The following is a 13,013-nucleotide window of genomic DNA, read 5'->3' as shown; positions in this document are numbered from 1 at the left end:
CGTCACTGTGTGATGGGTCGATGCAAGAGGGAGATTCACCCCGGGAGTGTGTGACGGGATAGCGTGGAGGGAGATTTACTATGTATCAGACTCCGGGAGTGTGTGATGGGACGGATTAGAGTGAGATTCACTCCCTGTCTGACCCCGGGTGTTTGTGATGGGACAGTGTGAAGGGATCCTAACTCTATGACTAACCCTGAGGGTCTGTGGTCGGTCAGCGTGGAGGGAGATTCAGTCTGTGTCTGACCCCCAGAGGGAGTGTGATGGGATGGTGTGGAGGGAACTTCACTCTGTGTCTTACCCTGGGAGTGTGCGTTGTGACGGTGTGGAAGGAGCTTCACTCTGTGATTGACCCCCGGAGTGTGTGATGGGACAGTGTGGAGGGAGATTTACTCTGTGTCTGACGACTATAATGTGTGATGTGAGAAGAGGAGGGAGCGTCTCTCTGTGTTTGACCCCGGGAGTGTGTGATGGGACAGTGTCGAGGGGCATTCTCTTTGTGTCTGACCCCGGGTGTGTGTGATGGTCTTTTTGGAGGGATCTTCACTCAGCGTCTGACACTGAGGGAGTGTGATTAGTCATTGTGGAGGGAGATTCACTCTGTGTCTGACCCACGGAGTGTGTGAATGGACCGTGTGCAGGGAGATTCACTGTGTGACTGACTGCCGGTAGTGTGTGATGGGACAGGTCATCTCGACTTTTCTCGTCCGTGCCGAACGCTTACTCTCGCCATGCCCCATCGACCTGTACTAAGCCCATAACCCTTCATTCCTTTCCTGTCCATATACCTACCCATTTTGTTAAAGGACAAAATCAGACCTGCCTGTACGAATTCTAATGGAAGCTCGTTCCACACAGCCACCACTGTCTGAGTAAAGACGTTCCCCCTCCTGTTACCCCTGAACTTTTGCCCCCAACTCTCAACAAGTTACTTTGTTTGAATCTCCCCTAATCTCAATCAAAAAGCCTGTCAACACTGTCTATCCCACTCATATTTTAAATACCTCTATCAAGTTCCCCCCTCAACCTTCTGCCCTCCAAATAATAAACATTGGTGCTGAAACCCAGGTAACATCATAGTAAATCTCCTTGGCACTCTCTCTATTTTGTTGACATCTTTCCTATAATTCGGTGACCAGAACTGTACACAACACTCCAAACTTGGCCTCACCAATGCCTTTTACAATGTTAACATTACATCCCAACTCCTATACTCAATGCTCTGATTTATAAAGGCCAGCATACCAAAAGCTTTCTTTCACCTACCTATCCACATGAGATTCCACCTTCAGGGAATTATGCACCATTATTCCTAGATCACTCTGTTCCACTGCATTCCTCAATGCCCTACTATTTACCATGTATTATTTCAGTTCATCGGGTGCAGTAAGGGGCAGTAACCCCAGGTCACTGTTTCTCCTGTGATGAGACACAAGTCCGACACCAAGACAGGAAGTTACAGCGGTTTATTGATTTCATCATGAGAAATGTAAATTAAACAATGTGTGAGCAGCTGATTTGCGGGAATAAATAAGCTGCTTCTGAATCACTCCCAGTCGTACACAAATAACTAAACGGCGATAACGGGTGGCCGGTTGAATAATTGCCCTGGTTACTTGAAATGAGTCGGAGACACGGACAGTTCTTCAAGAAAATTAAACCTTTATTTGCAAACAAAGGCTGAGGCAATCAATGAACTTGTCACCGAAAGCCCCCCGAGCTCCGGTGTACAGCATTCTTTATAGTCATTTCTTATCTCAGTTACATTTCGGTTTTATTCGCATACCCAATCAATTTTTAGTTGCATATCATCTATATATGAATTAACTAATCGCTCTTGCCTAGCCCACGGTACGTCACCATTGTTTTTCACCCGTTCGCATTGGGGCCTTATTCGTTGCCAAGTTTATGTTTTTCAGACAACCTCCCTCACAGTACATTCCTGCTCGCAGCATCCTGTCCGCCACCGTTATCTCGTACTAAACAAAGGCTGAGTGTAATACATGGGATACATCGCAGCTAATGGTGTTGCAAAACAAGCAGGTGGACTGTAAGTGCCATAATATGCAGCTAAGAGAGTACAAAGTATCTAGTGAAAACAACACATAACAAAATGTGCCTAGTAAAATAATACATATTAATATTCGGTACCTAGAAGTGATTACATAGTATAGTAAATAGCTAATACATAGTGATTATATTTCAGGTATATATAATGATTATATCAGGTATATTTCTCAATATAATCAGTCCCGTTTCTCACCGTCACTCTGCATCGGGGAACCGATAATTGTAAAATCACACTTCAGGGCCCTGTCCGAGATCACTGCAGATCCAGGGTCACTGCCAAAGTATTTGTCTGTTGAGCATCATTATATCGGCCAGACAGCCGAATGAACCGTCCTCAGCAAAGGGAGCAAAATGATTCTCTCACGGGATAATCCCACTCCGGGACATCGGTGTCCCAGACTGAGCCCCGGCTCTCGGGCTCCTCCTGTGTGTGTAATTCCCCAGGGTCTCACGCGGGAGAGTCTCGAACCCGCACATCCGGGGGAAGCTGCGCCGCTGGACAACAGGCGGAAATACATCACTGTTGCTTCCGATATCACCGAGCTCGAGACTGGAGCCAGTTCCGTTAAAACCGTTGGGATGTCTCCCCGGCGCGTGGCCATTAAAAGTAAGGGCGGGAGTTAAAGGGGACGACGAGGAATCTGTCAAAATGTCCCCATCCCGCGGGCGGGGATGTTGACACATTCAGAAGTTCACAGATCCACTGTCAGTCCGGGTCTGACTTCCTGCAGAGATCTCAGCTCCTTCCTGCCAGTCTCACTGAACCGATTCCCGTCCAGCCTGAAACAGATGGGAGAATGAAGATGGAATAAACAGATCACACAACAATGTCAGTAACAAGGGAGTGGCGTTAATGTTTCAACAATACTCACAGACAAATATCACCACAAAACCCGCGGATCCGCTGACATTTTATCACATTGAACATTAACACAAACACTCACAGGATCAGATCCAGTCTCGGGAGGGTCAGTATGAGGCGGCGGAGAGCGGGGACAGATCGGTCTGTCAGCGAGTTTAATCTCAGGTTCAGCTCCGTCAGTGATGTGTTTTTACTGAGAACAGAGACGAGATCCTCGGCCCCAGAATCTCTGAGACCGACACTCTCCAGCCTGGAGATGAGAGAGAGTGAGGGTGTAGGACACAGAGAGACAGGAGATGGTACAAATCCCCAGTGTTTATCCGTAACACAATTACTGATCACGTTAATGTTCAGTGTCAGACACCCAGTGACTGTAAACACAATCTCCCACAGTCTGGTACTTACCACAGTTTCTGTATTTTACACTCCGGGTTCCTCAGAGCCGCAGCCACCAGTTTCACTCCTGAATCTCCCAGTATATTGGCACTCAGGTCCAGATCCGTGAGTGATCGGTTTGTACTGAGAGCGGAGGCGAGATCCTCGGCACCAGAATCTGTGAGACCGACATCGAACAGCCTGGAGATGTTAGAGAGTGAGGGTGAAGGACACAGAGAGACAGGAGATGGTACAAACCCCAGTGTTTACAATAACACAATTACTGATCACATTAATATTCAGTGTCAGACACCCAGTGACTGTAAACACAATCTCACACAGTCTGGCACTTACTCCAGTTTCTGTATTTTACACTCCGGTTTCCTCAGAGCCGCAAACACCAGTTTCACCCCTGAATCTCCCAGTTTATTGGCACTCAGGTCCAGATCCGTGAGTGATCGGTTTGTACTGAGAGCGGAGGCGAGATCCTCGGCACCAGAATCTGTGAGACGGACATCGAACAGCCTGGAGATGAGAGAGAGTGAGGGTGAAGGACACAGAGAGACAGGAGACGGTGCAGATCCCCAGTGTTTATCAGTAACACAATTACTGATCACATTAATGTTCAGTGTGAGACACCCAGTGACTGTAAACACAATCTCCCACAGTCTGGTACTTACCACAGTTTCTGTATTTTACACTCCGGGTTCCTCAGAGCCGCAGACACCAGTCTCACTCCTGAATCTCCCAGTTTATTCCCACTGAGACTCAGACCCGTCAGTGATGGGTTTGTACTGAGAGCGGAGACGAGATCCTCGGCCCCAGAATCTGTGAGACCGACATTGTTCAGCCTGGAGATGAGAGAGAGTGAGGGTGAAGGACACAGAGAGACAGGAGACCGTACGAATCACCAGTGGTAATCAGTAACACAATTACTTATCACATTAATGTTCAGTGTCAGACACCCAGTGATTGTAAACACAATCTCCCACAGTCTGGTACTTACCACAGTTTCTGTATTTTACACTCCGGGTTCCTCAGAGCCGCAAACACCAGTTTCACTCCTGAATCTCCCAGTTTATTCTTCCCAAGTCTAAACACAAACAGACAAATTGATGAACAAAGCGATTCAAACCGTGGGTCTGAGGGTAATTCTCTCACGCAGATATTTCAGGAAACATTAAACCCTTCCGTAAATCACTGATCGGAGTTCCCATCACTGTCAATGTCCCTCACTGCCCAGCTCCAGGGGTTTCACCCAATGTCAGTCATTTAGTCTGTTGGAGTGACACTGTAAACCCCACGTATTCTGTCTCATTCCCTGAATGTTAGAAAAGTGCTCCTGACCTCAGAGGGTCGGAAGGAGCAGGGTTGAAAGGTGGGAGGAAGTGCCACAGTGAGAAAGATTTGTGAATGAGGAACGTGTCGATGGGAGATGGTGGGGGAGATCCCAGCTGAGGTAAAGGGATGTGAAGACGGAAGCTGCAGAAGAAAGGAAGTAGAGTGATCCCACAAAAGAAAGGAAAACACATCCTACAGAAGGAATGAGGATGTGGAAGAGAACCCAGAGGAAGATTCCGATGGGAAAAGATAATCCTACAAAACGAGGCGATTGAGAAATAGATTTCACGGGAGCGGTTGCTCTGAACTGAGCTCCACAATCGGTAGAGGAGATACCCGAATGGGATCTGGGTATCTGCTAGTGAGCCGTCACACGGTTAGTCTGATGGTGAGAGTCACACACGGGAAAGGGTGGGGGAGGATAATCTCTCAATGGTATTTCTTTCCTTCTCACCGGGGCAGTCTGCTGATGGTCTCTTGTTCCTGACAGTGAAGGCTGGGTGAAGCTCTGACCCATCTGCTGCAGTCAGTGTCGGTCTGGGTGTCAGGAACAGTGAGAAAGAATGGACGTGTGCCATTCCGGTGTTTTACTGCCATTAAACCAACGGCCTTTGTTCACTGAAGTCACCAACATCCAACAAATCCTTGATATCCTTGGATAATTACTCACCAGTTGTTTGTCACATCATTTGAATTTCTGAAATTTACTTATAACCATATAACAATGGCCTTTCTAGTCCGTGCTGAATGCTGACTCTCACATAGTCCAACTGACCCGCACTCAGCCCATAAACCTCGATTCCTTTCTTGTCCATATACCTATGCAATTTTATTTTAAATGACAATACCGAACCTGCCTCTACCACTTCTACTGGAAGCTCGTTCCACTCAGCTACCACTCTCTGAGTAAATAAATACCACCTCGTGTTACCCTTAAACTTTTGTCCCCTAACTCTCAACATGTCCTCTTGTTTGAATTTCCCCTGCTCTCAATGGAAAACAAAAACTGATCCACGTCATCTCTATCTATCCCCCTCATAATTTTAAGTTCCTCTATCAAGTCCCCCCTCAACCTTCTACGCTCCAAAGAGTAAAGACCTAACTTGTTCAACCTTTCCCTGTACCTTAGGTGCTGAAACCCAGGTAACATTCAAGTAAATCTTCTCTATACTCTGTCTATTTTGTTGTTATATTTCCTATAGTTCGGTGACCAGAACTGTACACAATACTCCAAATTCGGCCTTACAAATGCCTTGTACAATTTTAACATGATATCCCAACTCCGAAACTCAATGCTCTGATTTATAAAGGCCAACATAACAAAAGCTTTCTTCATCACCCTATCCACAATTTTACCAAATTTGATACAACACAATAGAACAGTTTCATAGTTCAGAGTGAGAGATAAATCAAGTTACCTCAACTCCTGGCACTTGTGTAGCCCGGGTCCCAGCCGCTGGATTCCTTCACACAGAATGATGCATTTCTCCAGGTTGAGGTGTTTTATTGTATCACAGAGTCCGATGACATGAGACAGGACCGCACAGTCAACCGGGGTCAGTGTCATTCCACTGAATGAAAGTGTGTCCATGGATTCCAGTGCGGCCTGAGCCAGTCCAGGATTCTGAGACTCAAACAGGTAGTGCAATGTGTTCAGGAGGCTCCTTTTACCAGCTTCACTCCTCGTGTTTCCACTCTGGCGTTTAACCTCCTCCTTCACCCAGTCAATCACCCGGCAGGTTGTTCGATGAGGAAATGGGCCCAAAAACTCCACCAGGCCCCGAGCTGTCATTGGGGATGAGAGACCAGCAACAAAGCGGAGAAATACCTCAAATCGTCCATCTGTCGTGTTGTGGGCTACAGTGAGGGATTTCAGGATATCCCCGGGATGTGGATTCAGGAATTGTGCGACTGCAGCTACAAACTCTTGGATGGTGAGGTGTGGGAATGTGTACACCACGCTCTGGGCAGAATCCTCTCTCTGCAAAAGCTCCATCAGGAACCCGGACAGGAATGGGGAAGTCTGCAGATTGTAGTTGATCAAATCCCTATTTATAAACACAATCTTCTTCTCGGACACTCCTCTGAAGGCCATCTGTCCAACCCTGAGTAACACATTACGGGGGTTCCCAATCTCACGGCCGTGGTTTTTCAGGATGTTATAAATATAGTAGGAGTACAGTTGAGTGACGGTCTTGGGAACTCGCTGCGGGTCCCTAACTCTTTGTGTGAAGAAGGGGCCCAGTGCCAGTGCGAGGATCCAGCAGTAGGAGGGGTTGTAGCTCATGGTGTACAGGATCTCGTTCTCCTGCACGTGTTTGAAAACAGCTGCTGCCACCGTCTGATCTTCAAAATATCTGATGAAATATTCCTTCCTTTCCTCACCAACAAATCCCAGGATTTCAGTCCAAACACTGATCTCAGCTTTTTCCAATAAATATAACTCAGTGGGACGGGTGGTCACCAGTACTGAACACCCTGGGAGCAGCTTGTGCTGGATTAAACTGTACACAATGTCAGACACTTCACACCGCCACTCGGGATCTGGGCACTGGTGCCTGGGTTCTGTGCCTCTCCGACTGTCCGCAAAATCGATTCTGTGCTTGAATTCATCCAAACCGTCGAATATAAACAGCAATCCCTCTGGGTTCTTCCAGACCTTTCTCAGTGAATTCCCAAAGTAAGGATACTGATCCAGAATCAGTACCCTCAGGTTTATTCTGCAGTTAATGGAGTTTAAATCTCGGAATTTGAAACAGAAGACAAAGTGGAATTGTTGGTATATTTTCCCTGTGGCCCAGTCGTAAACAATCTTTTGTACCAGTGTTGTTTTCCCAATCCCCGGGTCTCCGGTCATTGCTACTGAGCATCCCGAAGTTGATCGTGTAAAGAATCTTTTCATTTTGTCCCGAAAACTATGTGAGTAAGTATTCTGAAACAGATGATCAATGTGGATTTTCTCCAGCTCCCTGCGGAGATGTTTCTGTCTCCACTCCTCGTGGTCTCTGCCTCTTGCCAGTAGCTCATGTTCCACCAGTCTCCGATCTCGAACAGTAGAAATGACCGTGAGCTCAGCGTATCGATCAACCAGCTGGAAAACCTTCTCCTTCTCCGTCATCAGGATCGTGTTCACTCTCAGTGTTTCAGTCTGTGTCCGCAGAGTTTCCATGTGTTTCTGTCGAACATCTGAGGACGGACAGAAGTAGGTGGTCAAAACCTGATCTGATGAACACGGAACACCCACTTATTTCCCCATTTTTTTTAAAAAAGGCATTGTTTGGGTGAAATCGGGAAATCAGAGATAAGAGTGTGTGAAAATGAACGATGTCCCAGAAACGTCTCTGATCTCATTCAGATCCGCTGTTCGTGTTTGCAGATTCCCCGGTATTCCAGCGAGCACCAAGTGGACACGTGATTCTGGAGAGGAGAGTGTTGTGTGGATTTGGGGATTTCACTGCTTTGACTGCTCAGCTTCTGCTGTACTCTGCAACACCGCAGACGGTAGATCTGGGTGCGGGGGTGCGGGCAATTTACGTCACTTTATTTTTTTCATAACGGACCTGATGCTCTCGATGGTCCTTTGGGTTTAAGCTGTCAGTGCTGAGCCGAGAGTTACCTTGTCTAGGCTGAGCCAGTCACGGTGTAGCACTCCCTGCAGTACTCTATTGTCTCTTATTCTTTGAGGATCTGGCACATAAACACAGACAATACACCGTCCCACACATCTACAGTCTTCTCTGCTCCCAGGATCTGGCACATGAACTCGGGTAATATGCCCCCACCACACATCTACAGTCTCCTCCGCGCTAGAGAACTTGTACATGAATTCAGGCAGCAATAACAGGAGATGCTTGGTTCAGGGGGACAGGTAGGCGATTCTGTGGACAAAAAAAGGAGACACGGATGATAATTAGGTGCCAAGGTGCGAAATGCTTCTGAACACGTCCACAATATCCTGAAAAGGGAAGGTGAACAGCCAGAAGTCATAGCACATGTTGGTACCAATGACATAGGAAGAAAAAAAAAGGAATAGATCTGGAAAACAGTACATAGGCAATCTGAGAAGCTGAAACTCAAACATAGTAATCTTCGTCTTTTTGGCTGCAGTGAAGACACGACAGTGAAGATAGGAATAGAACGAGGTGGCAGATAAATGCGTGGCTGAAAAATTACAGCGGGGGCAGGCGTGCCCTGTACAAAATGGACGTGTTGCACGAATCCTAGGAGGCCAAATATTCCAGTGGGCACATTTATTGGATCTGTTGAGAGAGTTTTACACTAATATGGCAGGGGATTGGGAACCAGGATGATAGAGCTTAGAATGAGCCAGCAGGCTTACAAGTAGATGATAGGTATAACATGAATGTAAGGAAGATCAAGCTCATGATTGGGTTAAAATGCAGACGGAGTGAAGTGTTGAATTGCACCACAGAGGCAAAATTCAAAAGGGCGCAGATGCAGAACTGAAGGCGTTGTATTCAATTGCGCGCAGCATTCAAAACAAGGTGACGAGCTCTTCGTGCAATGATATATTGGCCAGTATGAAGTTGTGGGCGTCACTGAGTCGAGGCTGAATGAAGGCCACAGTTGGCAGCTTAATATCAAAGGATATAATTTGCATCCAAAGGACAGGCAGGAGATTGAATTACATGTTTAGAGAGAGGTGACATAGGATCAGAGAATGCTGAATCTTAGTGGGTGGAAATAAGAAATTGCAAGGGTAAAAGAGATTAACAAAATGAGAATCATATATAGGCCTCCAAATAGTAGCCAAGAGCAGTGGTCAGTATTTAAAAAGGGAGCTGGAAAAGGCATGTAATAAGGGTAATGACGCAATTGTAACGGGGACTTCAATATGCAAGGAAAATAGGAAAATCAAGCATACGTAAGGTTTCGGATCGCAAGAGAGGCAGTTAATTGAATGTCTACGAGATAGCTTTGCAGAGCAGATTGTGCTTGAGACTACGCGGGGAGAGGCTATTTTAGGTTGGGTGTTGCGTAATAACCCAGATCTTAATATGGAGCTTAATGCAAAGGAACCTTAGGAGGCAGTGATCCTGAAATGATGGAATTCAAACTGCAGTTTGAGAGAGACAACTTACGTGTACCAGTATCGCAATGGAATAAAGGTAATTACAGAGGCATGAGAGAGGATCTTTACCATGTGCATTAGGGAGGATACTCGTGAGAATAACGGCAGAACATAGATGGCTGAAGTTTCTGGGAATAGTTCACAAGGTGCAGGATCGATATAGACCACAGAGGAAGTTGTTCTCAAACAGTGACTGACAAAGGAAGTTAAGAACTGCATAAAAGCCAATGAAAGGGCTTATAAGCTAGCAAAAGTGGGCAGCAAGTTAGATGAATGGAAAGGTTTTAAAATCCAACACAATGTAAATAAAAATAGGAAGGGAAAAGACGAAATATGGGGCAGTCAAGGCAATAATATAAAGCAGGATAATAAACATTTTTTTCAGTTATTTAAAGAGTTTAAGGGAGATGAGAGTTGATATTGGAGAACTGAAAAATGATGTTGGTGAATTAATGGATACTTTGCATGTGTCCGCACTGTGGAGGACGCTAGCAGTGTGCAGTGGTCCGTAAGTGACCGGCAGTAGAAGTGAGTGCCACTGCTATTGCAAAAGAAAAAGTGCTCGCCATACTGAAAGGTCTTACGTTGGATAAGTCACCAGGGCCCAATGGACTACATCCCAGAGACCTAAGAGAGGTTTGCTGGAGAGATAACGGATGCATTGATGATGATTTTTCAAATATCAGTTGATTCTGGCATTGGTCCCGGAGGACTGGTGGATTCAAAATGTCACTCCACTGTTTAAGAAAGGAGAAAGGTAATAAAAAGGGAAATTGTCGGCCATTGGTCAAACCTCAGTGGTTAGGAAAGTGTTGGGTTCCCTTATTAAAGTTGAGGTTTAGAGTTACTTGGAGACTAATTACAAAATAAGTCATAGTCAGCATGGTTTCTGTGATCGAAAATCATGCCTGACCAATCTGTTTTCCGAGGAAGTAAGACGAAGGGTCAACAAAGGAGATGCAATGGATGCAATTTACTTGGATTTTCAGAAGGCATTTGTTTCGGTGCCACATAGGAGACTGCTGGAGAAGTTTTTTTTTTTTTTTGTCGTTACAGGAAAGATATTGGCATGGGTAGCGGAATGGCAGGAGGCAGCAACTGGGAATCAAGGGGACCTATTCTGGTTGGCTGCCTGTCACTAGTGGTGCTCCGCAGGGGACTGTATTGGAACTGCTGCATTTGACCTTGTTTGTCAATGATATGGATAATGGAGTTGATGGCTTTGTGGCAAAGTGGAGGGTAGGTACCAGAATGTAGACAAATTTGAAGAAAGGGTTAAAATAGTGGCAGATGGAATACAGTGTTGGGAAATCTATGGTAATGTATTTTGGTATAAGGAGCAAAAGTGCAGACCATTATCTAAATGGGAAGAGGGTTCAAACATCACAGGTACACAGGGACTTAGGAGTCCTCCAGCAAAATTCCCAGAAGGTTAATTTACAGGGTGAGTCTGGAGTAAAGTAGGCAAATGTAATGTTGGCATTTATTTCAAGGGGAATCGAATATAAAAGCAAGAAGATAATGCTGAGCCCTTATAAGTATGTAGTCAGGCCGCACGTGGAGTTTTGCCAGCAGTTTTGGGGACATACCTCAGACAAGATGTGTTGTCATTGGGCAGAGTCCAGAGAGATTCACCAGGATGATTCTGGGAATGAAGGGGTTAACATATGAGGAGCGTTTAGTCAATTTTGGGCCTGCACTCAATGGAATTTAGAAGAATATGGTGGGATCTCTTTGAAAACTACCGAATGCTGAAAGGATCAGATAAAGTGGAGAGGATGTTTTCTATGGTGGGAGTTCCCAGAACTGGAGGACACAGCCTCAAAATTGATAGGCGATCCTTTAGAACAGGTAGGGAGGATATTTTGAGCCAGAGAGTAGTGGAACGCTGGAATGCTGTGCTACAGGCTGCAGTGGAGGCCGTTTCCATGGGGCTATTTAATACAGAAGGTCTTGATTGGTCAGGACATCAAAGAATATGGTGAGAAGGCAGATGTATGGGATTGAGTGGACCCGGGATAGGGGACTCGATGGGCTGAATGGCCTAATTCTTGCTCCCATGTCTTGTGGTCTGATGGAGGAATAACAACAAATCTCGGCCCACCTTTGGATCTGAAGTGTGAGACTTTCCATGCTGGTGTTGGATGTTCCTATAGGAGAGGTTTAGCTGCATTTTTGAAAGTTCACGGGATATTTGGCGCTACGGAAAGGGGAATGCAGAGGCTTCATCGGCAGTTTGAATGGGGCACGACTGCGCAAGCGCGTGAAGGTCTGCCTCTGAGACAGCGGGAGAGTTTTAAAAGCGAGCAGATTAAAAGAGCGGGAGACGGAGGAGTAGGAGACAGAGTAGGAAGGCTTTGGCTAGAGAGGCTTCGGCGAGCAGAGACTGAGGACGAGCTTGCTCCCAGTGAAGTAAGGCCTGCTAAGCTCCTTTAATTAATTTAATTAGCTTAGAAGAAGGTAGTGGAGGCAGCAGTTAGCGCAGTCGAGTGCACGGTTTACGGGATATGGGAAGTCAGGGCGAGCCAAATTGCCCCTGATGACCACACCTGTAAAAGGTGCATCCGGCTGCAGCTCCTGACAAACTGTGTTACGGAACTAGAGCTGGAGCTGGATCAACTTCGGATCATTCGTGAGACAGAGGAAGAAATAGACAGGATTTTCAGGGAGATAGTCAGGAGAAAGGTAGTTGGGTGACTGTCAGGAGAGTGAAGGGGAACAGACAGGAAGAGCAGAGCACCCCTGTGGCCGTTCCCATCAACAATAAGTATGTGCAGCATGTGGGAAGTCATGGGGAGCACAGCTGTCCCTGATGACTACACCTGCAGAACGTGCATACAGTTGCAGCTCCTGACAAACCGAGTTAGGGAACTGGAGCTGGGGCTGGATGAACTTCAGATCATTCGTGAGGCAGAGACAAAAAACAGACAAGTGTTTCAGGCAGACAGGCACCCCTAAGAGTCAGGAGACAAGTAGCTAGGTGACTGTCAGGAGAGGGAAGGGGAATAGACAGAATGAGCAGAGCACCCCTGTGGCCATTCCCATCAATAATTCAAATACCGTTTTGGACCCTGTTGGTGGGGACGACCTACCAGGGACAAGTTGCAGTGGTTGCGTCTCTGGCACCGAGACCGGACCCTCAGCTCAGAAGGGAAGGAGGGAAAAGAGGAGAGCAGTAGTGAAAGGGAATTCGATAGTTAGGGGGACAGGTAAGAGGTTCTATGGAAGAGATCGAGAACCCTGGATGGTCCGTTGCCTCCCTGGTGCCAGCGT

At 46.5% G+C, this 13,013-nt stretch overlaps 1 protein-coding gene across 3 annotated transcripts in view; it reads right to left on the bottom strand.

The window, feature by feature from the left end:
- Positions 1-1,642: 1,642 nt before the first annotated feature.
- LOC140724230 (NACHT, LRR and PYD domains-containing protein 3-like) overlaps positions 1,643-13,013 on the bottom strand; it is a 39,418-nt gene continuing 28,047 nt past the window's right edge. The window contains exons 1-8 of one of the 3 annotated variants that reach the window (XM_073038711.1): positions 8,265-8,421; positions 6,067-7,834; positions 4,314-4,400; positions 3,988-4,158; positions 3,662-3,832; positions 3,338-3,508; positions 3,015-3,182; positions 1,643-2,850 (exon numbers count right to left, since the gene is read on the bottom strand). In XM_073038711.1, the coding sequence (XP_072894812.1) occupies positions 2,763-2,850; positions 3,015-3,182; positions 3,338-3,508; positions 3,662-3,832; positions 3,988-4,158; positions 4,314-4,400; positions 6,067-7,817 (2,607 nt within the window). In that variant the 5' untranslated portion in view covers positions 7,818-7,834; positions 8,265-8,421 and the 3' untranslated portion in view covers positions 1,643-2,762. Of the gene's footprint in view, positions 2,851-3,014; positions 3,183-3,337; positions 3,509-3,661; positions 3,833-3,987; positions 4,159-4,313; positions 4,401-6,066; positions 7,835-8,264; positions 8,422-13,013 lie in introns of those variants that run through there. The other 2 variants (XM_073038709.1, XM_073038710.1) reach the window with 2 other exon arrangements.

Source organism: Hemitrygon akajei, unplaced genomic scaffold (genome assembly GCF_048418815.1).
Source record: "Hemitrygon akajei unplaced genomic scaffold, sHemAka1.3 Scf000175, whole genome shotgun sequence".
Lineage (NCBI taxonomy): Eukaryota > Metazoa > Chordata > Chondrichthyes > Myliobatiformes > Dasyatidae > Hemitrygon > Hemitrygon akajei.
The sequence above is the reverse complement of the archived record's forward strand: the minus strand, read 5'-3'. Positions and strand labels throughout refer to the sequence as shown.